At 38.2% G+C, this 2,500-nt stretch overlaps 1 protein-coding gene across 1 annotated transcript in view; it reads right to left on the bottom strand.

Moving 5' to 3' along the window:
- Nucleotides 1–1,125: 1,125 nt before the first annotated feature.
- The window catches only part of LOC119575114, a 3,287-nt gene continuing 1,912 nt past the window's right edge, over nucleotides 1,126–2,500 (bottom strand). Inside the window, exons 4-5 of the mRNA XM_037922535.1 lie at nucleotides 1,694–1,806; nucleotides 1,126–1,403 (exon numbers count right to left, since the gene is read on the bottom strand). Coding sequence (XP_037778463.1) covers nucleotides 1,239–1,403; nucleotides 1,694–1,806 — 278 coding nt within the window. The 3' untranslated portion in view covers nucleotides 1,126–1,238. The remainder of the gene's footprint in view (nucleotides 1,404–1,693; nucleotides 1,807–2,500) is intronic.

The following is a 2,500-nucleotide window of genomic DNA, read 5'->3' as shown; positions in this document are numbered from 1 at the left end:
GGTTTACCGCTTATTTACGGAAGTGCCACTATTGTGTTCCACAGAAACAAGACACAAGATGCAATAGGGGACAAAATAGATGAGACAGTAACGTATCTAATGTCGCTGTTAAAAATAAGTTTGTCTATTATAACTGACATGAAGGTTTTCACGTTTGACGTATCATCGAACAATTCTTCAAAGTAGTCAAGGAGTCTTTAATATACTATCTCCACTAATAAAATGTTACCAGTCCACCAAAGGCGGACAAACTACTGGCTAAACAATCGACTTAACTGACAAATCGGTTGTATTTATTACAGAAAATTTTCTGCCGTCAACATCTAAGGTAGGTTGGGGCCTGAGGGCAAAGTCCCCAGGTAAGGGAGTTTTTAGGTACAGTAAGACGATGTTTGTGGATTTCCAGAATGGTTAATGGTCAAACGAATAAATGGGCCAGACATCAGTGGCCATATAGCATTATGATGAAGTACTGTGAAGAAAAGAATAAAAAGAGTTAATGATTGGGAGCAGTGGACGGAAGATGGGAATGAAGAAGAGAAGGAAAGGGGGGGGGGGGGAGAAAATTAGTTGAGTCGAGGGTTAGAGTCCAAAGCCCTACACTGGGCCTCAGTTCTGAGACCTACTCAATCTGTCTTAATTACAGTGGTTTTAGTCGTTGGCATATTCTTGCTTGATTATGTGAGAGATGCCAAGTATAAGTACGAATACATTTAGCAACTCAATAAATGTTAACTGCCTTCTCATTTCTATCACGCTTGAGGTATCACGCAAGCAGTAGTCGTCGGAAATGACGGATATAGTTCATTCGTTTTCATATGCGGTGAGTAGTTGTGCACACTCTGCTTCTTTTTCATGTCTTTTCCTCTGTTTTCTAATTCACACGACGCCCCATAGTTTAGCAATATACTTGGCATGTCTCTCAAGGTGGTTTTATCCTATTGCTCCTAGCAATGATTTTGCAAGCAACTATTTTTCAAACGTTTTAGCTCGTTTGTCATTACGAGAGGAAGGATGAGTGAAAGAAAATGCCAATACTAAAAAGCTCAATTTATCTATTTATTTTTATTAGTGAACAAAGAACTGACATAAATTTCAAACAGCATGAATATAATACACACGGACGTATTTCTAAAAATGGCATTTAATTGGGAAAAGTACTAATCCCCGATAGTATCAACAAATGTAAAATGTCTCTGGAACTTCATTGCAATACCTTACACGTGTTGCAACCATAATTACATCTTCTCTTTCTCGTCTTCACTGGGCAGCCATATGAAGCGGTTAGACGGGATATTCCACTGCACCAGCGGCAAGAAGGCCGATATGTCGCCTAAAAAGCTCTTATATCTGGGCTTCTTCTCTGCGAACACTTGGCGTCGAAAGCGGTTTTCATTCTTGTTCTGGAAACAGGAGAGCCCAGTGAGAGATCATGGAAATCTCAGAAACATGGAATTTGTATTTAGCAAAAGCGTGCACTGAGACGAGTATATGGATGTTATCATTCTGGATTATTATTCAAGTTCAAAAAAAGAAAATCAATACCCAACCCTATAATATATCTCAGGGAATTTTTTTCTTTCTTTTTCTCGTCTACTATCTCACCGATTCTACTGCACACCCACATTATCTGGCTGCCGTCCAGTGTGTTTAGTGGTAATCCTTTTACATTCTCTAATACCTCTTGGCTTACCTGGTATTGAGAATTTTCTTCTTGATCATTCAGGTTGTGGATGTTGTGGAGGTCACAGGCTGTAGCTGCCAACTTTACGAAAACATCCCAGCCTGAGGGTATATCTCTTGCACCTATATTGGGTAACGTTAATAATTATTTTTTTGTAGAGATAATGCCTGTTCTCAAATTTGATATCTATAAATGATTAGTATTATCATAAATTGGTTATTTCTCTGCATATAGTTTATGTATGTATAATTATCTACAATATCCCCACGACCACTGCAAGGGACATGTTCCTTAAAGAATGATAATGAATAAAAACGCGCTTGGTAAATCCCCGTTTGGTGAGACCAATGACTTACAGGAGATATCAAGGTCTCACAGGAAATAGAAGGTCGGCTTTGCCAGTCCATTTACCACTGAATTCCTTAGCAAATTTTGTGGAAAATCACAGAGTAATCTGTTCATCTATACTGGCACTTACTGTTGGGGACGGTATTTATTTTATCCTTGCTTTACAAAAAATCACTTTTTATGCACTTTTACATATAAATGATTATAAAAATGACAATGATCATACTGATAAAATGTTGGGGTTGCGGGAACATGATTTCCAAAACGATTTATTTATGTAATACAGTTTTTTCACGTATTCCTTTCAATATAAATAACTATAGCCAATCACAACATGAACGAAGCGAAGCCGTAAACCGTAGAAAACCAAAACTGATCCCTGCAGTTGGCGATATAGTACACAAACATTAGCGAGGAACATGTGTGTGTATCAATGTGCAGGAGATGTATGTTTTTGGGTGCTGGGGC

This window comes from Penaeus monodon, chromosome 7 (genome assembly GCF_015228065.2).
Source record: "Penaeus monodon isolate SGIC_2016 chromosome 7, NSTDA_Pmon_1, whole genome shotgun sequence".
Classification (NCBI taxonomy): Eukaryota; Metazoa; Arthropoda; class Malacostraca; order Decapoda; family Penaeidae; genus Penaeus; species Penaeus monodon.
This window is presented reverse-complemented; position numbering and strand designations above follow the sequence as displayed.